Below are 23,926 nucleotides of genomic sequence, written 5' to 3'. Positions count from 1 at the left end.
AGACCTATCCTGCACAAAACGACGCCACCCCCCTGTCGAATTGAACCCTTTATCCGTTAGCCGGACAATTTTACCAGCATGTTTGTGTTTAAGCTACCGGGGCACGTCAGCTTATGGGCGGTTCTAGACGCGGCTGAGGCACATTTAAACGAATCGACTAAAAAAAAAAATTTATGCATCTCAGGGTCTCATGCTCATGCTCCTCTGCCAGGACCCCCCCCACCATCGCCGGACATCCAGAGCGCAAACAGAGGGGAAAGCGGAACAAGAGGAGCATGAGAAGAGGCTTAAATTCAGAGTTATGTTTTAGCCAGATTGTGCCGGTGGCTGGCGTGACTCCCCAAATGCTCGAAGCAGGGCGAAACGCCCCCCCCTTTCGCCAGAGACAAAGATGTTACGATGCCACCACCACCACCCGCGTTCTGCGAGGGATTTGTCCGTTTTGCCCGCAGCCTGAGTGGCAGAGTAATGACTCTCCCAGCCGTGCCGTCTGAGACATGACTGGATGGATGGATGGATGGATGGATGAGCAGCTTAACTGATATACGACACAACACGATGGCTAGCACAGAGGTCCGGCTGGCGCAAGGCACCACTAGCTCGACGGGCTTCAAGACAGCTTAATCTCACTTTGACGCCCTCCCTGCCTACACGAGGCCTGGATCCAATATGTAAAGCCGTGTTTGGCGCCGCCGTGCTTTTTGTTGGTTTGCCCTTTAGCTCCGGCCGGGGGGTTTCGACTTGCCTAACTGGTGTTTTCACTCTATCTGTCTGTCTGTCTGCCAGTCACACACTCTCTCTCTTCCTTCTCCTCACCGTGAGCCTTTGTGTTGTTGTTGTTGTAGTTGTCGTCGTGTAGCTGTGAGAATCCGGAGAGAAAGAAGAGAACAAGAAGCGTCATCATCACCATCATCCGCCCACAATGCATCTCCACGAAAATCATCATCACCATCATCCGCCCACAATGCATCTCCACGAAAAGCAAGACGCCTTCTCCCCCCTACGACAGCTCCTGCACCACGTCTCGCAGCGCCGCTACCGAAACTACGCCGCCGTCGCCATCGCCCTCCTGCTGCTGTCCATGGTCTGGCTCAGCGGCCGCCTGACGATGCACTACTCGTCCCGACAGATGTGGCACGACGGCTACTACTTTCAGGGGCAGCAGGGCCGGACCGGTGGTGGTGCTGCTGGTGCTGCTGGTGCTGGTGCTGGTGCGGCTCCGGGGAGGCATCTGATCCCGCCCAACATCTGGCAGATTGTGCTGCCCAAGGCGCAGCCGTATCGGTGGGATCTGAAGCACGTCCGCATCGACCCGCGGCAGCTCGAGAACACGGCGTCGTGGCTGGCCATGAACCCCGACTGGCAGTAGTACGTTGTGACAGCTTCAACTCACCTCCTGTCGTTTACGCCTGCTAATTCTGCATCTTCAGCACCCTGGTCGGCCAGAAAGGAGGCGACGACTTCGTCAACAGCCACTTCGGCCGCGACTCGCGCATCGCCCAGGCCTACCACAACCTGACCAACGTGGGCATGAAGTCGGACCTCCTGCGGTACCTGATCCTCGGCGTCCAGGGCGGCGTCTACACCGACACCGACACCGTGGCCCTCAAGCCCGTCGACGCCTGGATCCCGCCGCCCGCTCGCGACCGCGCCCGCCTCGTCGTCGGCATCGAGTTTGACCGCCGCGACGGCGGGCCCTGGGCCGACATCCCGCACTGGCTGCAGTTCTGCCAGTGGACTATCGCCGCGGCCCCGGGGCACCCCGTCTTCAGGAGGATGGTGGACCGGGTGCTGCGCTCGCTGGACGAGCTGTCGGCGGCGCACGGCGGGCTGCCGCTCGAGGAGCTGCATCCGGAGAGCTTCGAGGTGATGAACTCGACGGGGCCGGCGGCCTGGACGGATGTCGTGTTTGAGCAGCTGCAGGGGTATAACCCGCTGTTGAACGACACGCAGGACTTGTCGTTTATGGAGGAGCCGACGCTGATTGGGGATATACTCATCTTGCCGATTGACGGGTTTGGTATGGGGCAGGATCATTCGGCGAGTACGAATGATGGGAGTGTTCCTGAGGCGGCTATGATGCGGCACTTGTTTACGGGGTCGTGGAGGGATGAGTAGGGGTGGTGTGGATGTATATTGGGATGGGATTGGTGTATAAGAGCGTTTTCGGTATATGGTTTGGGTATCATGGCTGGGGTTTGAGATTTGGTTTTGGCGATTTGGTATTTTGGGTATATATGAACTGTATTTGATCACGTAGCGACTATATTGATCTGTCTGGATACACACCGCCTCTCTGTTAGGCTTAGATGTTTCCTTAAACCCATTTGCCCTCGTATGTGTACTTGGACAGCACAGAGGTTTGACTGTTTGGACGTGTAGACAAATCGGGAGCTATACTTGCTGTCACCCTCCTTACCTATGGACGGTGAAGGAAGCTTGATCAGCACAAAAGCAAAGGTCACGATACTTCCTTCTACAGTTTGCGAGCCCAACACGGCGAGTAAGGACTGCATACTTGGGGTCATTATCCAGACTTGGTTGCAGTAGGCGCTGAATCTTGGAAGGTAAAAGAAGAAGGTAGCCGTACTAACAGAAGCAGACTTGTTTCGGTGGCCCTAGAGGCAGACACGTGTAGTAGAACTTTTAGGCCAGGGGTCGGAGGGGTTCTAAATGGGATGTCCCGAGGCAAGCTCTGCTGAGGATATAAGTTGCTTTTCGTCGACAGAAGTTGTCTGTGGACTTGGGAGAGAGACAGAGAGTGTAAGAGTTGAGGGTGAAGTCTTTTCACTCACCCTCAGTACCAATTTACCAAACGACTTCGTCAACGTCGTCCGCCCGTTTATAGTTGACATTCTTGCCAACCAGGGCCTTCCGGCAGCCCCAGATTTGTATACTCAAACCAGACGATCGGAGTGGCGGAGCTGAATGCATGTCGTACAACAGAGTTACCAACAGAAGAAAATACCACCATGAGGCTTGAGAAGTAAGAAGTTGGAGATTATTCCATATTGTGGTTGTTTTCCGGTCTCGCATGTATACACTTTACATCTAGATAGGTGGCCAACCAGGCTGATAGGCTGCAGCCACAGGTTAAGGTCAAAGAGGCTACGAGACATGGCCGGACTTGCACAGCACAACTCTTCCCCCTCTTTCTATCAAAAGGCAAGCAAGTCGTACAAATTGCCTTTACGGCTTTTCTTTTCTTGTTCGACGTCTAAATCCAGCACATCCTCTTCTGGTAGTTTTCCCAGTTTACCTTGCCGGAGCTGATGGATCTAGTACGATAATAGCTTGTGGTAGAAACTGACCGGTTTTTTATGGGCACACCGTTGGCCGTCGCCCTTTGGCATCTAGTACATCCAGATTGTTAAAGTTTTGGAGGATATGGACGACCATGGTGATGAGTTCTTTTGGCACAAGTCTTCGAAATATGGCTGATACACCCATTGTACCCTATTCCTATTCCTCCCTCCTTCCAAGTATTCTCATTCATTCATACAACATACTTCCAAATGCTCTCCAAAGTAGGCTTCATAACCCCCCCCCCCCCCCGGATAAGGTCTTCCAGCAGTTAGCCCCAAGTAAAACAAGTCTCAAAGAGGAAGACACGCCTCCGTAAATCACAGTCCTCAAACAACCACCTTTCCAGAAACTCAACTCTGCTCTCCAGTAGTCATATACCTGATAGCTGCCAACTAGAATCAAGTGCTCGAGTAAAGCCAAGGCCCTAATTACCATCCAATGCATATCATATACCTACACAAAAGAAATTCCTAACCCATACTAATGGTGTAAGGATCAAAGGCAGCGGCTATCCACCAACCCCAAACGTAACTGCCGTAGCACCCAGTCCCTTCAGAGAAGAGTAGGTGATGTAAAGAGTACGTGATGTAAAGAGTACGTGATGAAAAGAGTACGTGATGAAAAGCTAGTCTCACTATACGCCATGTCTAAATTGTAGAAGCATAGCAAAGTACCGGACAAGTACAGTAATACGAGCAACAACTCGGATCTTATACTGCGTCTTCTAACGGCCAAAACAGTTCTCGTAAATGGATACAAGAGATTCTTGCTGCATAGCCAAGCTGGAAGCCTGGACATTCGGCCTCCCAATGAAACTCTCCATGGACATATGGCTTACCACTGGTTCCCAGAGAAGCACCTCATAAAATCCAGATAGCAAAACAACCTAGTGCCAAAAAGGCCAGTCATCCAATCTTCAAGCAAGCAGCACCAAGTTTCACCACAAAGCGCGCCAGGAGTCATGCAGAAGATAATTGGCCACCTCCCTGAAACGACTCTTACGACACATCCTCACGGCTAGCATGACAACATACACAGAAAAAGGATAGGATGTCCATCACCCAGTCCTCGGAAGAGGATATTGCATTCAGTATTCTGTATCCCAAATAACCTCATCATCGCAAGCTCACCTACCCATAACGCCTTGATACCGCGGATATTGAATAGAAAAGTCCGAGAGCTTTGTCCTGGACAACCAGAAGTATAAGAATGTAATAAGATGGCTGGACTTTTCTTTTCCAGTTCATTTTTAGGAATATGCAGCAAATTGCCGGATCCTATAGATACAAATCCCCCAGAAAGGTATCATGAGAAGCAACTCACCAAACTCGGTTGTCAAGGTAAAAGATGCAAGCACATCAGCCTCAGTCCTCCCATAAGCCTCATAGCAATCTCACACTTACCCCGTTCATTGCCACAGCGTCCATCCATCCAGAATCGACCCCCTTTCTTACACACATAGCCCAAGGAGTTATACAACGCCTGACATTTTCTCAGCAAATCTGCCCAACATCACAAGCGGAACAACTCAATCTATGCGTGATCCCTCGACAACTGCTGGCGGTGCAACATATTCACATGCCATCTGACCTGTCACATGGCCAGTGAGAAGGTTCTCCCTACTGATCCTGTTGCTCCATCTCAAACGTCCGGGCGGAGAATCCCTGCAGCATTTCACGCTCAAAGAGACTCCATCATCAAGCATCGCAGCATCTCCGATCGGCTTATTTACGGGTCTAGGCTGTAGAATGCTGTTGCTTTCAGTCTATCCCCATCTATCCCGTATTCACCGCTGGGGCCTGCATGAACATTCATTTCCCCTGAGCTCAGTTGCTGGTCACCTGCCAGGCTGCGTCTTCCATTATGGCCCGGCGACGAAGAAGGAGTCAATCCAACAGAGTCGGATAGCAGAATCCGCTGAATAACCTCACGGAGCTTTGCGCACGCGGCATCTAGATACATGTGCCCAAAGACAGCAGCGGGTATGCAAGTACTGCAGACCCTCGGCCCGATCCTATGCGCTCTCGTGCTCAAGCAATGCAACCGAGGAGCGCCCGAAGGCAAGAGAGGAAATACGGATCATCAGATTCATCATTTTTTGCTGACCGAGAGTGACCATGGCGGGATATTGTTCGAAAAGGGCGTGATTTCCAGTTTCCACGGAGATATTGAAAGGTCGAGCCGATGGATACCACTGCAGACACCTCTGACCGAGTAAGTCGAGCCTGGCTGTGAAAGGCCATTGCGATGAGCCAATGCCCGTCAACCTTGCACGAAATCCAACATGAAGTCTGCACTGCTGGCTCGGCGTATCTTCTCGGCGACATAGCTCGCTGTGGGAGTGCTGGGGATTATGCCGTGAATCTGAATTCTGACGAGGCTAGGGCTGAGCGAAGCCGGAATACAAACCTGCACAATCAACAATATCTGCACTTTTTCATGAACAATCTTTCAATCGCTGGTTCATTGGAAAACTTTCGAACACCAAGACATGATTCAGATCTCAGAATCAGTTGCCAAGCCGCAGGACGTCGCACGACTGTTGTCAGTTACTGGGGCGGGGTGCCGGGCGCTAGCAAATCAGCAGCTCTTGAGAAGAATGACAAAATCAAGGGGCAGGAGGCGCGGGAACGCAAGGTCTCGGATGGGACAATGGCACAAGAACGAGGACCATTGTTTGCCACGTGTCGGGGCATTACCCCTTCATCTTGCGAATGTGCAAAGTACGAAGGGCTCATGGTAATTGAGCGTGTACGCGGACCTTGACCGTGTAAGTGAGTGAAGCCTCAAGAAGCCAAACCTCTGGGAACCCACCGTTGGCCACACGGCATCTCAGCAGGATCAGCTTGCATCCATCCTTGGACAGGCCCGATTGTGGTGTCAACCCCTCGCCGCCCAGCCGACTTGGCCGTGGAGCTCGTGCCGCTCTGCACCGAGAACAGGGCCCTGTTGCAGGCATACTCGTACTCATACAGGCCGAGCAAACACGCCGGTCAAGCCCCCAGGGCCCGGGATGCTGTAGGGCATCGCTTGCGCTACTCGATGCGGCCAAGTCAGCCAACGTCGTGGGCCACCAGATCAAGCCGTGGCTTGCCGCTTGCGAACGATGCCCAAACAGGAGAGGCATCGGGCTGGCGGCTTGGTGTGGCGCTCTTTTCCCTCCGAGACCAAACGAACGGCGCCATTTGTTCCTTGACATCCAAGAGCACGTGTGTGGATGAGCCCGAGCCTGACGATGTTACAAGATCTGACTTTGTCGAGATCCTCGAGGTAACAGCGAGCGGGGAAGCGAGATGTCCATGCTATGCTGCGAGATTGGTTGCTGTAAGAATACTGTGTACAGCGCCTTTGTAGATATACTCCGTAGATACGAAGTAGAAGGGGGTTGATCCAAAGAATCTGTTGGTTTTGTCTAGCGCAGACATCCCTTCGCATCCATGGTATGATCCAGACAGGCCAAGTCCACGCTCGCCCTGCAAGTCAATGCGCGGAGACGGCATCGAGAGGAGGGTCACAAGATGGTCACCATTGGCCGTGTCCCATCACGGGCTGGTTTAGCCACGCGGTTTTAAGACTCGGAAGCAAGCTTAAGGGCGCGATACAACGTTGTACGGTACCAGCTTTTGCAAATCCAAGTTCGAGCTTCGACTGGGAATACAAAGCAGCGCGGCTACTCGCACATCTCCACACCGCAGCTGGTCTTTCTTGCGGAGGAGTCTTGTTTCAGTTGTCCGTGTAAAATGTGTGGTCCGCAGAATAGCTCTTCCATTTTCCTCGGTGAATATCAGTCAAGCTGTCAGCATCATACGAAAGACCGACGGAAACATCACCGGAAAAGCCAATGCGCTCAAGCAAAGTCGGGAACAAAGACTGAGTACTCCGTACAGAGTACAGCAGTGGGGAAGGACCATGGACTGATGATCCGCTCCAATGAAACAAGGCCGAGCGGCCAGGATGCGGTGTGCCTCGCCCTCGTGTTCGCACAGTTGCAGCTCAAGAGGCTGCTGGTTGCTCGTCAGCAAAGAGAAATAGAAGCTCTCGTCCGTGCACGTTAACCGACGGCCCTTCCGACCGCACCGTACAGTAGCCAGCCAAGTACACGTATCGCGGCAGACAGCACTGTGCATGAATTGACGACTAAGAGGGCCAATGACGGCCCCTGGTAGGCTAGCCAGGATATGTGCAGCTAAAGGATTAAAGCCCCCGGAGGTATAACTCTATAGAGAAGCGACAGAGCTGCTGCGGGAGTTGATTGGCCGCTCGGAAACATGCTGCTTGCCGTGGAAGGATTTTAGGCGAGGCGAGGCAGTCGTTGATTGCCGTCGGCTGGTGACTTTGCGGTCTCTGGAAGAAAGCCGGTCTGGACGAGGCTGGTGTCAGCGACGTCATAAAGTCCGAAGAGCGAGAAGCCATCGGTGAGATGAGTTGGTTAAACGCGTCAAGTGACGGGCAAGCGTCGAATTGAAGTTGTAGACGTTGAGAGGCATCATTTTATGAAGTCGTTGGTTGGCAGAGGTGACAAACACGATGGTAGATTGGCGATGCAGAAGCATTCCTTGGCCTGGGGAAGCTGCAGAGCTTTGATCGCTGCCAGCACCGTGTCAACCAAACTGTCTTCGCATGAAAGCAGCACATCCATGCCATGTGCGAAGTCCCCAACCATGAGATTGACGTGTCAGAGCTCGTGCCATACTGTGCAATCTTGTGTTGCATCGGACCATTGCGGTGGAGAGAGAGCTGAATTGGAGTCAGGAAAACAAGGGGAAAGCGAATTTTCTCCCCTGATGACAGGTCTTGATGAGGGCAATAGAGAGAAGAGCTCGAGAGCGGAAGCGGATCGGCAGGCTGGAGCAAGGACAGGCGGAGCGGAGGAGAGAAGGACGGTCGAATCAGCACTGCGGAGCTGGAGCAGGTGGTGTGACAAACAACGACCGAGAGTGAGGACATACAGGGCAGAACAGGATCAGACAAGGGGCAACAGCCAGTCCATGGCTGGATGATTGGCTGGTGATGGCGGATGCGTGAAAGATGAGAAGAAGATTCATGCTTGGATGTTGCTGGAGTCTGTGCCTGGTCATGTGCATGTGCCTGCCGTTTGAGTGCAGTACCGTGCAAGTCAATTCAGCTTGATACTGTGTAGCCTCCGCGCAAAAGCCGATCACTGCCGTTCTGAGGTGGTGATGGGCAGAGGAAAGAGCGTTCGCCGTATTTGCTGCGGGGTTGCAGCCTGGGGTTTGCGAGTAGATTTGACGAATAACGCCGATTCTTTCAATGGGGTTTTTGTTCCTGTTCTTGTCCCTCTTTTTTTTTCCTGGGGTTTCACAGGGCCTCCAAGTCAGAAAGCGTCCCCTCTCGCCAGGAACACGCCGCAAAGACGCCTACAAATAGCTTCACGCTCCCACTGACGAAAGCGTTCAACTCCCGCCTACTGCTCATAGAACAGCTGCCATTACCACTACCGACTGCCGCTCGCCTGCATTGCCGTGCCAAAGCCGGCGGAGGATAATTTGAGCCAGGGCGACGTCATCTGGCCAAAGCCGGGGAAAGTGGAGAGCCCGCCAACAGGCGCTTCTTCAGTGGCGCCGAGGCCTAAGAGGCCCTGGGCGTCGGGAGCTAGGCTGCAAGCGGATAAGGGCGGGCTTTGGGCGAGCATGAACCTCCCCATCTTTGGGACATGCCATGATACGAGCAATATTGGATTTGGTATTGTTACGGCTGCTCTTGGCATATATCAATGTTCATATGGTACATCTAGGTACTATCCCTATGATGCTACTGGTTGGTCTATGTATCACCAGAAACAAAGTGCTGCTGGTATCTGATCAGACGCATCGCGCATTGAAACGCCGGTCTGGAGGACAGGCAAGGATGAGCAAAAGCGCCCCCAAACCAACCAGAAGAGAAACCACCACAAACCACATACGAGTACGCCGCAGTATGCATGCCATGGTGCAATCCCACAGCCCAAAGACAGCAATATTGATGATCAATGTTCTCTAACACACCGGCAACTTGCTGCCGACCGCCCAACGCAGCACTTTACAGCAGGCAGCTTGGCAGACAACACGAGGCATCCTCGCCTTCAGTCGACCAGCTTCTAGTGGCCGTCTAGACGAACTGAGTCGCCTCTTCCCCATCTCACGCCCCCCTCCCTCCCCCCAACGGCCAGACTCTCGGCGACATGCAACCCCCCAGATGACTCCGGGGGACGCTTACAATGACCCAAATGGAACCAGCCGGCGATCCTCGAGCATGGAGCTTAGCTCGGGGCCGGATTAGCACGAGCTCTCCCCCAGTCTCGCGCCTTGTAACATACCACCTTGAACCGCATTCTACTCCGTGCGCGTAGGTACGTATAATGCATTGTCTTTCGCATCCCGTTATTGGTAGGGGGTCAGCAATGGAAGCGGGAGAAGGCATGCGTGATACGCGTGAGGAGTCAGAGCTGGAGAACTCACTAACCGGGCCCCAAAGGATTCGAAATGGCAAGATTTCGGCCGTGTGACGGCGGGTGGTGTTACCTGCCTTGATGCTATGTATGGAAGTACCTGTGCTCGTGCTCGTACATGGACTGCTCGTAATGGCACCACGGAGGGCGGAGCTGATGCTTTTTCTTCCTTTTTGCTGCTGTTAGTCGAGAGGATGATGGGTGATGATGCTGTTATACGTGACACGGCCAGTTGGTGCATCAATTGGGTTTGTAGCATCGTGTCATGTGCAAAGTAGCGACTTGATGTTGGGCAGCTGGATGATGCTGAGATGAGGCACAAGCGAGAGATCAACTCAACTGTTGTGTCAACGCCGCACCGTCATTCCACCGCATTTCTCTCGTCGGTCATCAATCCCATATTGTCCAGTCCTGTTACTCGTAATACTTCGTACCCGTGCATCCATCCACCCCAGACACCCACACTCTGTATTATTGATCCAATATCCAAGGCTCTCTTCCAGTCCGATCCCTGGGGATACAGGCCAAAAAAAGTTGGAGTGGTCAAGGCGGGGGAGCAGACAGGAAAGCTTTTAGGCCCTTTGTGGGGAAGCCAATTCTTGGGGTTCAAGGGGGTTGGAGGGTGAGGCGTTTGTCCAAGGTACAAATTGCCGGATGGGGCAGTACTCGGAGGTGTGCGTACAAGGTACTTCCAGGCGCGGGCCATGCAAGGCGAGACCAGGCAGAGACGCCGATTTGGCGGAGGGCTTCCTCCTCCATCGTCTGTCTGGCCATCCCGCATGCGACTTACACGCGCTCCTCTCACGACGGATCCCTGCGCGTGCTTGTACCGTTGCAGCAGGGCATCCCGCAAGCGTCACTACCCAAGGTACTGTACACATGTACTCGAGACCGTACCCCGGATCCTGCAGACGCCAGTGGCTTCAATGCCCCGAGCATCTCTCCAGATGGAGCCCATGGGGAATCTCCAGGTCGTGCCAGGCCATCCCATGCCCGTCTTGGGCCAACAGCCTCGAGAAACAGAGTTGGGGCGAGGTCGCAGCAGGACGAGGAGGATGAGAAGGGGCAGGGGTTGGACCATGTGAATCCGGTCTCGTCGTTGCTCTGCCCACTTCCCACATGCCTGGCAGCAGCTTGCTTCTGCTCTGCCTTGCTCGAGCCAGCCAGCTGCCCGCCATCACTATCGATTGGCAGCTGCTCGCACACAACTTCCGGCGTAACAACCACCCGAGCACACATATATAGCCCATCTCCCTTCCTCCCTCCCCCATCCCGCTCTTCCTCCTCTTGGACCCCCCTCTTCCTCTACGGTTCATGGTCAAGGCCCCTCTGCAAGAGAGTCAACAAGAGTGAGCCATGGCTATCGGCAACATCTACGTGATCGCCGGCGTGTCCGTCGTCGGCGGCGCCTTGTTCGGCTTCGACATCTCGTCTGTGTCGGCCCAGCTGGCCGAGCAGTCGTATCTCTGCTACTTCAACCAGGATGAGAACCCGCCGACCACCGTCGACGGCACCTGCGGTGGCCCGCGGTCCCTCGTCCAGGGCGGCATCACGGCCTCCATGGCTGCTGGTTCCTGGCTGGGCGCCCTGATCTCGGGTCCCCTGTCTGATCGCCTGGGCCGCAAGTACTCCATCATGGTCGGATGTATCATCTGGTGAGTGAAGCGAGGTCAAGGAGAGAGAGAAAGCATCACGGTTGCTGACGGATCTCAGGGTCATTGGCTCCACCCTCTCGTGTGCTTCTCAAAACATTGGCATGCTCATCGTTGCCCGTATCATCAATGGTCTCTCCGTCGGTATCGAATCCGCTCAGGTCCCCGTCTACATTGCCGAGATCTCGCCCCCGTCCAAGCGCGGCCGCTTCATCGGCATGCAGCAGTGGGCCATTACCTGGGGCATCCTCATCATGTACTACATCTCCTACGGCTGCTCCTTCATCGGCAAGCAGAACCCCCTCGAGTACAACACGGCCTCGTGGCGCATCCCATGGGGCCTGCAGATGATCCCCGCCTTCTTCCTCTTCTTCATGATGATGCTCCTCCCCGAGTCTCCCCGTTGGCTCGCCCGCAAGGACCGCTGGGAGGACTGCCGCGCCGTGCTCACGCTCGTCCACGGCAAGGGCGATCCCAACCACCCCTTTGTCGCCTACGAGCTGCAGGACATCAAGGACATGTGCGAGTTTGAGCGCCGCCATGCCGATGTCACCTACCTCGATCTGTTCAAGCCCAACATGCTCAACCGCACCTTCATCGGTCTCTTTACTCAGATCTGGTCTCAGCTGACGGGCATGAACGTCATGAGTGAGTGTCCCAATCCTCCTTTAGGCTGGGGCAAAGCTAACATTGTCAGTGTACTACATTGCCAACATCTTCTCCATGGCTGGCTACAGCGGCAACGCCAACCTGCTCGCCTCGTCTATCCAGTACATCATCAACGTGCTCATGACCATCCCTGCGCTGCTCTGGGTCGACCGATGGGGTCGCCGTCCCACGCTGCTCGTCGGCTCCGTCCTCATGGCTCTCTGGATGTACGCCAACGCCGGTATCCTCGCCACCTACGGTGAAGTCGTCCCCGGCGGCATCGACCACGTTGCCGCCCAGTCGATGCGTGTCTCGGGCGCCCCCGCCAAGGGTCTCATTGCCTGCACGTACCTGTTTGTGGCCTCGTTCGCTCCCACCTGGGGTCCCGTCTCGTGGACCTACCCTCCGGAGCTGTTCCCTCTCCGTCTCCGAGGCAAGGGCGTGGCTATGGCGACGTCTGGCAACTGGGCCTTCAACACGGCGCTGGGTCTCTTCACCCCGGTGGCCTTTGCCAACATCAAGTGGAAGTCGTACCTCATCTTTGCCATCTTCAACACCGTCGCCTTCTTCCACGTCCTCTTCGTCTTCCCCGAGACGGCCGGCAAGACGCTCGAGGAGACGGAGGCCATGTTCGAGGACCCCAACGGCATCAAGTACCTGGGCACGCCCGCCTGGAAGACGAGGGTGGCCACCAGACTCACGGAGCGTGCCGAGCACGGCGACATTGAGGCCAAGATTGGCCACGACACGGAGAAGCCTCCGGTCCACACTCACGAGGAGGAAAAGGCCAGCACGCCCCCTCCCCAGTAAATGGCATGATGAATCTGAAGGCGTCTCGATGATGCCAGTAATGTAAAGGGGGGTGTGATTTTGTTGATACCCGGATGGGAGGTACTGGCATTGCCAGATATGCAAATGTTTAATTGTCTATACCAATACATGACGTTTGCACTCAATCGATTAGTCTTGATACCCTTATTCAATGATGATGAAGGGTGAATGGAAATTTTATAAACCATATCTACCTACTAGGTACCTAGAGTACATGAAGGCAATCAGCAGTAAAGGACCTGTCGTCTTGAACAGAGTTATGAGATGACTAAGCTAGGACATCCTCCATGTCATCATCAAAAAGCCTCGAGAGCATCGCCAAAGCCTCTAGAGGCAGTACAGTTCATCGCTGGAGGTTTGAATACTTAGGTAGTCAGCCCATTACAATGAAAACAATGAATGTATATGCTAATGATTCTCATTCTATGTATAAACGCTATGTACTATCTATCCAAGTATTCTCACAGTCTCTGTGTCTGTATCTCTGTATCTCTGAATCTATAGTGTTCTTCATGCTTCATGCTTCACGAAAAGCAAACGCCGTGCCATGCCAACGCATCCTACTCACATAAAACACCCATCAAACCAAAACAACCCCAACACCCCTCATATCTCAACTCCATCCCATGACAAGTCATCCAACTTGGTTACAAGTACACACTCATCGCCCATCGTCCCAACCAACCCACCTCCGAATAATGTCATCCACAGTCCTCACCCCGTCCCGCGAAGCCTCCACCTCGAACCACTCCTTGTGCTCCCGCCCGCACGCCTCGCACGCGCCCAGGTCGGCGCGCAGCCCCATGCCCGCGAGTTCAATGTGAATCAGCCGCTCCACCTTCTTGACGTGCGGCGTGGGATGAGGCGAAGCGGCGCTCGCCGGAGACGGGGATCGACCTGCTGCGCCTCGGCCAGAAGGCGCGGATGTGGCGTCGAAGGAGGCGGGGTTCGAGGAGGACGACATGTAGGGGTAGAAGCGGAGGAGCTGGATCGAGTGGCCGCATTGGCGGGACCATTGGTTCATGCGGCGCTGGACGTTGGCTGCGCGCCCAATCTTGAGGAGCATCGTCTTGGGCTTGGGGTCCCTGCTGTTGGTCTTTCTGCCCTGGTTCGCGAACGCGGAGACGACGTCGCTGGGCCGTCTGCTGGCCGCTGCGCCGCCGCCGCGGGGAGGAGGCGCGAGGAGGTCCCTCGCGGCGTCGACGGGGGCCGGTTCCGAGGCGGACTCGGGGGTCAGCCAGAACATGTAGATGTAGCCCGGCTCGTCGGCGTCCGAGGGCGGCTTCGAGACCTCCGTCATGAGGGCCGACGTTGTGACGGCGTCGAGGGAGTCGGGGATGAGGGACTTGAGGTGGTACGCCGTCGGGGCGGAGGAGCTGGACGGGCGGGAGTGCGAGTTGCCCTGCGAATGGGGGTGCAGATGCGAGGGGCGGGCCGACGAGGTCGATGGCCGGGCGTATTGCTGCTGCTGAGGCTGGACGGGATGCGGCTGCGGCCGGGGCTGGTGAGGCCGCGGCGCCTCGTCAAAGTCTTCTTCGGGGATGCTGAAGCAGAAGCAGAACGTGCTAGACTTTGGTTTGCTGGGCCGCTGCTGCTGGTCGCCGAGCTTCTCGGGGTCGTACCGCCCGGGTCGGGCGTTGATGTCGACCAGCCCCAGGCGGTCCGCCAGCGTGTCGAGGCTGGAGCGCTCCTCGGCGATGCCGGCGGCGTGCTGCTGCGCCGAGGGACGCGGGCCGGGGCTCGACTTGCGGGAGCGGCCGGCCTGGTCCTTGTGCTGCCAGCAGTACGAGTCCTCCGTGTCGTCGCCGCCGCCGCCACTGGGAGACGGCGCGAGCTTTGCGTTCTTCTTGCGGGATTGCTGCTGCTGCTGCTGCTTCTGCTGGGGGTGGCCGGGCGAGCTGATGAGGGGCCGGCGGCAGGGACGGCCGTTGGAGGTGATGCCGCGGCATGTTGCTTCGGGGTTGAGCGAGTCGTTGCGGGCGAGCATGGACTCGGGCGTGGTGCCGGAGAAGGAGGGCATCGTGAGAGAGGATGCTGTGGTGTGCTTCTCTCTGCGTATGGTTCCTTGTGCCTTTGTTGTCGAAGGATAGAGGAGCGATGTCTGATCCGTGTCTTTGTCTCGTCCTTAAGTATGGATCAGCTGCTGCTTGCCGCCTGCTGCTGCTGCTGCCCTATGATGCAAATCAGGCGATCCACGAGAGACACGTTTCCCTTCCCTCGTCAACCCTCTTTGCTGGTCGTCTTTCCCACCCCAGGGCATCAACGCATTTAAGCGAAAAGAAAAAAAGAAAAGACAAGCAACAAGCCCCCGGCAAAGGGCAAAAACGGCTGTCGTGGTGAGCACTGATTCACCACCAGCGACGGCAGACCCCCTGGCAAGCGCCGACTCGCCCGTTCACCTGGCGGCAAATGGTTGGGTGGCACGAAGGGGCCCCCCCCGTCAACCCCGTCTGCTCCCCATGGCGGCTGGCTGCCCTTTGGCTTTGGTTTTGCCCAAGCGGAACCTTGCAGGGACCCTGTCTGCAGGCCTGCAGGCCATCGTGGATGCTGCTGAGGTGGCTGGTGGTGGATACGAGCAGGTGAGGATTTTCCGTTGGGTGCTTGGTCTGTGAGCTATCGATGTTGGCGAGCTATCGATGTTGAGGGCGCCGGTTGCCCTGAGGCTGTTAGGCTGCTATCTGCCTTAGTGTCTGTCCATTGGGAGCATGACCTCGACGGTCTTCTGAGTCAAAAGGCACGCTTGCAGACGTGGATGATGATGAGGGACGAGGGACAAGGATCCGTTGGTTGGGCTGAGCACATCAAATCAATTGCATCACGCTCACGCTCACACTCACACAAAGTCAATGTGCACCGCCATCGAACCGCCAGGCATCCTCGCTGCACCGCCACAGTCCGCGGCGTCCCCGGATCGCCATCCCATCTGCATGCCCCTGAAGAGTTTTGTGCGGTTTATCGATACGACCTCTCTTCACTCCCTTCCTCTCTCCCTGCATGCATCGTCATCAGTGAGATTGATGAGTCGTTCGTGAGGATCCCAAGGTAGTGCCCAATTAATTGGTTTTTTTTTTTTTTTTAATTGCCCTGCAGTTGAGTTGGGCAATTTATCAAGACTTTGGGTAGCAGTCAGAATAGGTGCAATTGCATGTACACGTGCCTTCGATCACATGTGCCTCCAGCCTCTGTGGTGTCAATGCCAAGAGCGACGATAATCCATCCTTCAATGTCATCAGGGACTCGACATGTTCCCCAACGGAATCGGACTTGGAAGAATGAGATGGAACCTTGGACAATGTCAAGATCTGACTGACCAATTGTCCGTCATTGATGAGACGTCAAAGCTTCAGACTGACCCCGGCACCGATGGTCAACATGTTCATTGTTTGACGTTCTAGGCGTTTCCAGAATACTTGCCGACTTCAAGCGAACGACAAAAGAATGTGCATCAGCTTTGATGGTCCAATCGTTTCTTGAGGGCCTCCTGCAGCTCGTCCATCTTGAAGAAAGGTCTTTGTACAGGCAGTGCGTGCGTTTCAGGCTGCCATATGCATGCTCTTGTCGCTGTGAAATCGTGAACAAAGCTTCGATGGAGACTTCCTTTCAGGACCTACCCCTACCTACCTTGATGGCCAAATATTCTCCATACTCGCTTCGTCGTATATGGAAAAGTTCAAAGAAGTTTCTTCCGAGTCTGTGTCGTAATGGTACGTGCACTGGTGGTTCACGGGTTGACTCTACCGACTCCCGTCTCGGCCTGTTTGCAATAAGGCGACCTCGTTCAGACGACCTTGGTCATCTTGAGATACACTTTTTGATATGAAGCAACCTCGTTCAGACGACTTTGATCATCTTGAGATACACTTTTCGATATGAAGCAACCTCGTTCAATAAGGTGCCATAACTCAGTCAAGAATAGCCTCAGCTAATGTGGGCGGCTTTGGGTAGCTTTGTTCTCTAACCACGTACATGGAGCCTTGTTACAACCAGACAACATGCTTCGATGGAGATGAGCGATCAATTTCCATGTTCCTAGCAGTTTTCAACTCTCAAATCCAAGACAAACAAACCGTAGGCTCTATTCCACAGCAAAGGTTATACAAGCGTTGTTCCCCGGGTCCTTTCAATGTCTATCCAAAACACTGTTTCAACTACAGCTTCAAGATCCACCCAGCGATATCAAAGCCATACCTACAAGCTGTTCTCGCCACCGGACTACCCTCGAAACCAAGAAGTTGAACAAGAATCATCCCTTTGGGTATGTGAACAAAGCCTCCGCCAATGTGCGTATCCACGCAAACTGTCGGGTACCTGCATCTCAACCCCAATATCGAGGCATAAATATCCCCCCTTCAGTCCGTTTGTCTTGCCCCTGATCCAGCTCACCACTCACCTCACTCTTCATTAACCTACAAAAATCACATCAATCACTTTGCTGCTTCCCAGCTGCGTTTGCCAACCAAATCTGCGTTGGCACTTCCCACTCAGCAATCCTTCACAAACATCCTCTCTCGCCCAATCTCCCACCATGGCCACCACTCCTCTCCTCCGCCAAAGGGCCCTCGGCTACGCCCTCCTGCTCTCCTCCTGGCTCTGGCACGCCCTCTTCGCCGCCGCCTTCGTCTTCTTGTCCGTCTGGTCTCTCAAGGGCGCCTTCCACACCTTTGACGACAAGTTCCGCACCCTGCCCAACACAAAGGCCCAGGCCGTCGTCATGTCCATCTTCTTCCTCGCCTACACCTTCTTCCACATCGCCGCCGTCTTCCCCAACTTCTCCTGGATCACCGCCCGCGAGGTGGACGTCGAGCAGGCCTCGGGTCGGGTGCAGACCAAGGCTCGTGTTTATGGCGTCGCCAAGGAGGCTGGGCACTTGTGTCGTGCGGCGCGCTATCTGATTGTTTTCCGGATCGTTACTGCTTTGATTAATGGCGTTATTTTTTGCTGTTGTTTGGAGGTGGCTGGATCGGTTCCGTGCCAATGGCGATGGTGACAACATTCCGTACTGCATTGCGGCGATGGTTGTGGTTGTGATTGAGTCCGTTGAGAGCTTTCTCGGTGCCGCCATTTTCTGGATCCCGAAGATTCTTCAGACTGCGTAAGATGGAGATCGAGAAGGCATCGCGGGTTGAGTCGCAGATGAACATCGAGGTGGATTTCTGAGGTTGCCTCGAGCTGGATCTCGAGATAGATCGGAGGGAGTTGGCTAGCGAGGAGGATCTCTAGATAGATGTTGGCAGGCTGGAACTGTCAGCGAATTCGCTCATTCCAAACAAATGAATCAGTTTTCACAATGGTTCTCTTTCCTGTAAACTTTGGGTGAAATTCCCAGCCTTGATGTGACGCGATGTTTCCTGTATGGAGGGCCTGTTGCCGCTGACCACCCTTCGAGGGGGTTAGGTGTTTGGGAGCACGGTGACAAAGCTCCCCAAGCACCAACTTGGCCATCCTTCATCTTCTTCGCAGGAGTTGCGGCTCCGTCTTTGAAGGCTAGACCTGGTCATCAAAATACATTCTCAGCAATCAGACGTGTGTACCTATTTTAAACTCTCGAACTCACGGGTTTCCTTCGATTCCAGTCCTACTCAGTCTATAATCGAACCAGTTTCGTTTTCCCTCCGCTTTCAGTCAGCCTCAGACAGTTTCTTCAATTTTGAGCGAAAATTGCCAGCTCCTACTGCTATAGCCGTCCGTCGAAACACGATTACCTTCCGAGATGCAGCCATGATATTTTCTGCCTTGGTTAAGGAGGCTCAACGGTCACCTCTGTGCTAAGTTAGATCAACCCTTTGCTTCATAGGATTATAGAATATGAAATAGCTTAGATATCATGAGAGAAATATCAGAATAACGCGCTGCTTCATGGGATACGGCGGAGAACATGCCGGCAATGGAGGCCCCCTGTCCCCCGGGCATACTCGGTAGAACAATTGCTTCAAAATGTTACTTTCAGAGTGCGAGCCGCTCCTTGTTACTTTCAGAGTGCGAGCCGCTCCTTGTTTGCTTCTGGGCCTCATATTCATTTCGAGCCCATGCTATTGCTTGGCTCCGCCGCCTTTTGTGCCCACGGCTCGATTTCAAGATGTAGGAATTCGCGTGCATGCCTGGCCCTCGATCACGCACCACTAGCCTCTAGAAGCACAGAGCTTTCGCTTGTGAATCAGATGTAGAATGTTCTCATCGTCCTGTTGATTATGATTATATGTATGCTTAGGCTGTTACTTGTTGAACTGTTCTGTTGTTCGAAGGTGATGAAGAGCCCCTGACCCCGTGTGCGGCTTGTGGAAGTATTTTCGATCTCGATCGATGTTCAATCACATGAAAACGTTCAAGTATTCTTCTATATCCTTTGGAATCTCCAAGTATTCTCTACTCTTAATTCTACCGCATTCAGTTTGCAATACCCGGAGCTCTCTCGCTCCCCACGCCCGACTCTTCTACAATTTCTCACCCAGCCTCCTCCTCCCGAGTAAACAGTCAATCAAAAGCCCAGCCCCTGGAACAATGAGACATTCAATCACAGCATTCACTCTTCTGCCTACATCCCCACATTACCAGGCTCTCCCATAGGCAGCCAAAGGCAACCATAGCAACAGACCAGCAACCTGTGACCCCCTTCTATCAAAACCAGCTGCACGTGGCTCAAAGTCCCCGAGAGCCATTCATACAGCCACGTACAAACGCGTTGCCCTCCGCTGCCTGAGGAAATCAGTGGAAGTCCCCGGACCAATGGGGGTCGCCTTCCAGCTTCTCAGATTCACTCGCCAGGGCTTGAGCCCCAGCGTCTCCTACCTTTCTGCCGCACCTATTTGTGTCCAGGTTCTTCTCCTCCGGCGTCTTCTTCCTTCTCTCTTCTCCATAAGCCTTCCTTCACCATGATCATGGACAACTTCTTGCCTATCTTTCATCCATGGCATCAGTCCTCCAGATCTTCCATCATCTAAAGATCGTCTTGCCTACTTCTATCATTTGGTGTCGGATCAACCGCACTGTCCATCGCTGCCACCCATCAGACCAGCATTGTTGGCGATGATCACACGCTCTCTACATACGATGACGATGAGCCCATCCCACTTGTGAGTTTTCCCTAGCCTTCTTCATGCACTATTCCATCGCTAACCTCGTTTCCAGTATGGCTCCGGTCCCAGTCCACAGCACTACCACCAACACTCATGTGTCCCACGCGTTTAGGCGACTTCTCGCAATGTCGACCTCTGTTGGGTGGTGATGGCTTGTGATCACTAATGAGCTCGGTCTTCCTGCTGGACCAGACTGGCACAAGCCCAACTTCAAGTCACAGCTCTCCCTTCGCCTTCGATTTGGCTCTCGTGCTGGTACCAGACTGGCACAAGCCCAACTTCAAGTCGAAACCGTCCATTCGGCTTCTTCATGGCTGGCTCCCTTGCTGGTACCAGACTGGCAGGGGAGTAACTCAGGCCACCATATCGCTCTTTGTCCACGGTGAGTTCCCAGGTACTAATATTCTTTCGCGCTGAACAATGCTAACGAAACCCAGGACGACCACTGCTTTCCGACACAAGATAACGCCCCATCTCGTGTTTCACCTCCAGTGCATTATGGATGCCTGGGCTGTGTCTCGCGGATGGGCAGTCAGCGGAGTCAGCGGCCATGTCCTCAGCCAGCCAGCTCCTAGCTTCGTGCCACGGCGTCACTTGGACATGTTTCTCTCCGGGAGGGGCTCCCCTGCTGGTGCGAGACTGGCAGGGTCCCTGTTCATCTGCTTTGGACGTACATGTTCTGAGCTGTGCGACTGTCTTTCTGCTGGTGCGAGACTGGCAGGCAGCGAGAGTCTGGGTGATCATCTGGTCGACGGCAGAGTAGAGAGGCGGTGTCTCCCTGCTGGTACTAGACTGGCAGGAGACCGGCCGCCGCCTTGGTCTTCTGATGTTGGCAGGCTGTCACGAACATCAGCAGACCGGTTCTTCGGACCGTTGCACCTCGGCGGTGAAACTTGACTCGCTCCTCTTCAGTTCCGAACTATTGGGCGTTGGGGAGGGGGGGAAATATCGAGTCCTCTGCTGGTACGGGACTGGCAGAGGACCCGATCGCCGTTACCGTTTGATGGACGAGAGTGGTGAGTTATAAATTCTGTCTTTGATTCAAAGGACAACGTTACTGACTTGACGGGCAGGCGGAGAGGGACACGTCTGGTGGCTCAGGCATATCGGCTGCGTTTCCTCCCTGATGGATTTTCTCAAGGACAATCACGCTTGCGCTTTCTCTTCTCTCATTGGCTGCGTTTTCTCTTCTCTCATTGTCCGCGTTTCCTCTTCTCTCAAGGACATGCTAAACACCCTCGTCTGACAGCGACGGGTTACCTCAAATCTGCAGCTGAAGGGCATCATCAAGCTCCTATATATGCCATGAAGCGAGCCAACTGGAAGTGGAAGTTCAATCAGTTTGGAATGGACGTTTGGAATACGTTGGAACGTGTCTTAGCATACAGGCACTGTCAAAGGAGAATGATGTGACATCATCCGCTTTTGAGCTTACAACAATACATTTGCTCTTCCATCAATGATCTTCCCTTCCGATGTTATGTTCAGTATTCGGGAAGAAGTTCCCACCATAGCCAAAGCCGTCTTCATCTGGTCTTTGCATGTATGCATGCCTATGTGATGACCGGTCAACATCTCCTTTAAAGCACCAGGGCTGTTCTTCCCCTGACCCCGTCAAACTCCATCCTCGACTCATCACCAACGCCCATCTACGACGCTCACCCACAATGTTATAGTAAACAATATAAACATCTACCGCAAGAAACACCTACTCCTCCCCATGAACAACCCTCCCCTTAACATACACCCTCACAATATTCCGATCATCCCCCGTCATGACAAACTTCTCCAGCATCCTCTCCGGCGCATCACCCTCATCCAGCGGAACATTGACACCACCCACCTCATCCCTCAAATCAACCACCAGCGCATCAAACTCCATGCCCACCCCAAACCCCCCAACCTTCTCCTCGAATCCAACAACTTTGGCGCCGCCCCTCGTCGCCATGTAAAACACCTCCTCCAAACCCAGCGTCTCCCCTCCCCTTCCATCCGCCTTACTTCCATCTTTCTCGGCGCCTCCAAACTTTGGATACAGCGCATCTCGAGCATAAGAAGTAACAAGAGCATGCCTCATCGCATCCCCCACGCTCGCACTATACCCACCACCCGAATCCGTCCCCAAGCCCACACTCACCCCCCTCCTCAGAAACTCCTTGACGGGCGCCGCCATGAAGCCTCCCCCAACAGTCATGTTCGCCGTCGGACAATGCGCAACGCCGCATCCCAGCTCGCGCAGCTTCTCCATCTCATACTCCGTCATAATCGTACAATGCGCAAGGATGCTTTTCCGCGTGAGAAGGCCAAAAGAGGAATACAAGTCCGCCTCGTTGGTGAAGCTCGGAAAGAGTGCCATCGTGGCGTTGATTTCCTGCGCAGCCTCGTTGAAATGCGTCTGTATCGCCAGGGAATCGTCTTCGCGGGCCATGTCCCCCAACGACTGAAGGAGTTCCGCCGTGCAAGATATCGCAAAGCGAGGCGTCAAGACAGGTCTGATCTGGACACCCTCTGGATCAATACTCCGAATATGCCGAATACACTCCCTCGTCTCCCGAATCGACTCCTCAGCAGACGCCTCGCAGTAAAACGCCGGCGCATTCCGATCCATGTTACACTTCCCTATCAACGCCCTCTGCCCTGCTTTCAAACACATCGACGCCAAAACGCGAGTCGCTTCCCCATGCAGAGAACCGTAATACGACGCCGTCGTGACGCCCTGTCTGAGCATCCCCCTGACAAGCTTCTCATACACCTTTTCCGCGTGCGCGGGGTCCGCGAATTTCGCTTCGTTGGGAAAGGTTATGCCGTCTAGCCAGTCGAGGATGTGCATTCCCTGGCCGAGGCCTCGCTGCATCCATTGCGGTGCGTGGTTGTGCGTGTCGACGAAGCCTGGGATGAGGAATTGACCCGGGGAGAGGCTCGTGAGGGGAATGTTTTGCTGGGCGAGGATGGAGGGGATGGCAGAGGGGGGGATGTTGGGCTGGAGGGAGAGGATGGTGCCGCTGGAGGAGAGGGTGAGGAGGGTGTTGGGGAGGACTTGGAGGTTTGTGGGGGAGAGGGAGTGGATGAGAGTTGCGTGAATTGCTTTGGCGGGTTCGGCCATGATGGGCTGAGGGCCTTGATACAGGGAGAAAATGGTTCCAGAGGGTATTCCAGAGTTGAGGGGGACGTGCGGACTGTGTGTAAGACGAGAGATGACGTTGAAGCCGAGGCGGGGCGTGATCCCAAGAGTCCAGAGCTGCATGTGCTCTTCAAGGCGGGGTTTGATGCAATAAGACTCTCACTTGGACCAATCTGCAGACAGAAAGCTTATCTCTTATGCTCCATCTTGTACGGATATGAGAGTATTCGCATACTGACGACGACTCACCCAGCTGCTCCTATCATACAGACAAAGTCTGAAACCCAGCTCCAACAAACAACCAGCAACTACCCATACCCAACAAACTATTCCAGAGTACATACACTCCAAGCCCAATCATCCACAGCTGCCTTACCTTGACACATACATATCCATCCATCCCCCACAACACAGCAAACAATCAATCCGAAACAACCTTCATACAAACAAAAAAAAAGAAAAAGAAAGAAAAAAAGCCTCTCATCGTCCTTTTATCCCCCATCTAAATTGGTGGGAAATAAGGCAAAAAGAATGTCCTCGGTGAGGCTCGAACTCACGACCTTCAGATAGCCCGAACTATAAGTTCGAATCATATCGATCAGATATGAGACTGACGCGCTAGCCAACTGCGCCACGAAGACTTTTCGATGTCTGCTCGTTTTCCACATTGTACCATAAGGTTTCAGTACCGCCGCAGCCTCAGCTTCTTCGAACTTCGACCCAACCGTCTCGACCCCAACCTCAACGAAACAAACAGGCTTCAAGTTGCAACCATTCCAATTCGCAATTCAACTGTGAGCCAGTTTCAAAACCTCACTGCAATGTCAAGATACTTCAATCTTCAGAA

The 23,926-nt window shown here is 54.2% G+C and overlaps 8 protein-coding genes across 8 annotated transcripts; 5 read left to right on the top strand and 3 right to left on the bottom strand.

Moving 5' to 3' along the window:
- Positions 1 to 964: 964 nt before the first annotated feature.
- CCMA1212_008152 (Initiation-specific alpha-1,6-mannosyltransferase) lies at positions 965 to 2,118 on the top strand (the record flags this gene model as incomplete). The annotated part of the gene is made up of 2 exons (XM_073705298.1): positions 965 to 1,368; positions 1,431 to 2,118. The coding sequence occupies 2 exons, from the start codon at positions 965 to 967 to the stop codon at positions 2,116 to 2,118; spliced, it is 1,092 nt and encodes a 363-aa protein (XP_073556256.1).
- A 4,056-nt stretch (positions 2,119 to 6,174) lies between these two features.
- CCMA1212_008151 (uncharacterized protein) lies at positions 6,175 to 8,047 on the top strand (the record flags this gene model as incomplete). Its single annotated transcript, XM_073705297.1, is given in 6 exon segments — positions 6,175 to 6,630; positions 6,674 to 6,816; positions 7,095 to 7,194; positions 7,658 to 7,721; positions 7,854 to 7,918; positions 7,937 to 8,047. Coding segments are annotated over 6 exon segments (939 nt in total), but the record flags the coding sequence as incomplete, so codon positions are not given.
- A 714-nt stretch (positions 8,048 to 8,761) lies between these two features.
- On the bottom strand, positions 8,762 to 8,971 carry CCMA1212_008150 (uncharacterized protein; the record flags this gene model as incomplete). The annotated part of the gene is made up of 1 exon (XM_073705296.1): positions 8,762 to 8,971. One exon carries the CDS (start codon positions 8,969 to 8,971, stop codon positions 8,762 to 8,764), a length of 210 nt encoding a protein of 69 aa, XP_073556258.1.
- A 2,137-nt stretch (positions 8,972 to 11,108) lies between these two features.
- On the top strand, positions 11,109 to 12,864 carry CCMA1212_008149 (High-affinity glucose transporter; the record flags this gene model as incomplete). The annotated part of the gene is made up of 3 exons (XM_073705295.1): positions 11,109 to 11,409; positions 11,468 to 12,054; positions 12,104 to 12,864. Exons 1-3 carry the CDS (start codon positions 11,111 to 11,113, stop codon positions 12,862 to 12,864), a joined length of 1,647 nt encoding a protein of 548 aa, XP_073556073.1. The 5' UTR covers positions 11,109 to 11,110.
- Positions 12,865 to 13,546: 682 nt separating this feature from the next.
- CCMA1212_008148 (uncharacterized protein) lies at positions 13,547 to 14,905 on the bottom strand (the record flags this gene model as incomplete). The annotated part of the gene is made up of 1 exon (XM_073705294.1): positions 13,547 to 14,905. The coding sequence occupies one exon, from the start codon at positions 14,903 to 14,905 to the stop codon at positions 13,547 to 13,549; it is 1,359 nt and encodes a 452-aa protein (XP_073556074.1).
- A 2,505-nt stretch (positions 14,906 to 17,410) lies between these two features.
- CCMA1212_008147 (uncharacterized protein) lies at positions 17,411 to 17,981 on the top strand (the record flags this gene model as incomplete). Its single annotated transcript, XM_073705293.1, has 2 exons — positions 17,411 to 17,754; positions 17,837 to 17,981. The coding sequence occupies 2 exons, from the start codon at positions 17,411 to 17,413 to the stop codon at positions 17,979 to 17,981; spliced, it is 489 nt and encodes a 162-aa protein (XP_073556080.1).
- A 2,142-nt stretch (positions 17,982 to 20,123) lies between these two features.
- On the top strand, positions 20,124 to 20,855 carry CCMA1212_008146 (uncharacterized protein; the record flags this gene model as incomplete). The annotated part of the gene is made up of 2 exons (XM_073705292.1): positions 20,124 to 20,287; positions 20,396 to 20,855. The coding sequence occupies 2 exons, from the start codon at positions 20,124 to 20,126 to the stop codon at positions 20,853 to 20,855; spliced, it is 624 nt and encodes a 207-aa protein (XP_073556081.1).
- Positions 20,856 to 21,666: 811 nt separating this feature from the next.
- Positions 21,667 to 23,061, bottom strand: CCMA1212_008145 (uncharacterized protein; the record flags this gene model as incomplete). The annotated part of the gene is made up of 1 exon (XM_073705291.1): positions 21,667 to 23,061. One exon carries the CDS (start codon positions 23,059 to 23,061, stop codon positions 21,667 to 21,669), a length of 1,395 nt encoding a protein of 464 aa, XP_073556079.1.
- Positions 23,062 to 23,926: the final 865 nt, after the last annotated feature.

Source organism: Trichoderma ghanense (assembly GCF_004382785.1).
Source record: "Trichoderma ghanense strain CCMA-1212 chromosome Unknown scaffold_11, whole genome shotgun sequence".
Taxonomy (NCBI): domain Eukaryota; kingdom Fungi; phylum Ascomycota; class Sordariomycetes; order Hypocreales; family Hypocreaceae; genus Trichoderma; species Trichoderma ghanense.
Note: the sequence above shows the minus strand (reverse complement) of the source record. Positions and strands in the feature narration are given on the sequence as shown.